This window comes from Lathyrus oleraceus, chromosome 5, assembly GCF_024323335.1.
Source record: "Lathyrus oleraceus cultivar Zhongwan6 chromosome 5, CAAS_Psat_ZW6_1.0, whole genome shotgun sequence".
NCBI lineage: Eukaryota > Viridiplantae > Streptophyta > Magnoliopsida > Fabales > Fabaceae > Lathyrus > Lathyrus oleraceus.
This window is the reverse complement of record NC_066583.1, coordinates 461,140,650-461,141,892: the sequence shown is the minus strand read 5'-3', so window position 1 is coordinate 461,141,892 and position 1,243 is coordinate 461,140,650. Positions and strand designations below refer to the sequence as shown.

The 1,243-nt window shown below is 35.7% G+C and overlaps 1 protein-coding gene across 1 annotated transcript; it reads right to left on the bottom strand.

The window, feature by feature from the left end:
* On the bottom strand, positions 1-687 carry LOC127081339 (uncharacterized). Its single transcript, XM_051021606.1, has one exon. The coding sequence runs from the start codon at positions 685-687 to the stop codon at positions 1-3; it is 687 nt and encodes a 228-aa protein (XP_050877563.1).
* Between the last annotated feature and the right edge of the window lie 556 nt (positions 688-1,243).

The window sequence follows — 1,243 nt, the reverse complement described above, 5'->3', positions numbered from 1 at the left end:
TCACGACCCTTCTCTGCTCTGAGCAGCATATGCAATTGCCACGGGTTCGGAACTGACAGCATCATGAGACATAGCTCCTTGAGTAATCAGACGTTGTTCTTCTCTGAGAAGTTCACCAACACAAGTATCCAAAGAAGGAACAAGATTCCTATTTAGCAAAGCACCTCTGACAACCTCAAATTCTGAACGAAGTTTCATGAGAAATTGATCTCGCTCACTGGTGTTGTAAACTTCTTGAACAGCCGCGAGGGAGGTCTTGGGAACCTTAGCATGTATAATAGCGGAGTGTTCTGTCCAGAGATTTAAAAAACCAGAATAGTATTCTTGAATAGACAAGTCACCTTGTTTATAGTTGGCTATGTCTAGCTCTAACTGAAATCGTTTTGCCGAATTGTCCTGGTTATAAATGTGCTTCAAATAATTCCATATTTCTTGAGCAGTTGAAAAGGAACGCAAATTATTGATCATCTGAGGATCAATATTGTTGAGAATCCAAGTGATGATTTGAGCATCTTTAATTTCCCACACATCTAAAGCAGTTTTCTCCGTCGGTGCCTTAGAAACATCATCTAAGTGACTCCATAATCCCTTTCCTCTAACATACATCTTAAATTGAAATTCCCATGCCGAATAATTTTTGCCGGTAAAACGGACACAAAAATTATCTCTTTCTTTTTCGGAAGCCATCTAAGTTAGTATGCAACAAGATTCAACCTCACTAATTGATAAATTATTATAATAATAATTCTTATTATAATAATTATTATGATTATAATAATAATCCGACAACAGTAAACAAACCAAATACTCCACGAACAGTATAGTGTCCACAATCCACAAACAGTGCAACAAGAAGATAACCAAGATAATCCACGAACCGAAGAATCCACAATCCACAAACAAAGCAAATGCGATTTTGAAGAAGCGGCAGAATCGAAAGATAATCACGATCAAGAATCTCAAACCAAGAACATCCAAGAACAAAAAAAATATAAATTGCAACCGAAAAAAATCAAACACGAACGAGAATCACGATTTGGAAAAAGAATCACAGGTTTGATCACGAGGTTGACACCATGTCAGGAAAATAGGTTTGATCCTCTCTCATTATTATTTATGGTATATATAGAGATTATAGGGTTATACAAGTAATTACACTAATTAATTACATTTAATGAGAACAGATCAATTTCTGATTTGTTTCCCTTATTCTAGGAACAAACCCTATGAATAAACTAATTCC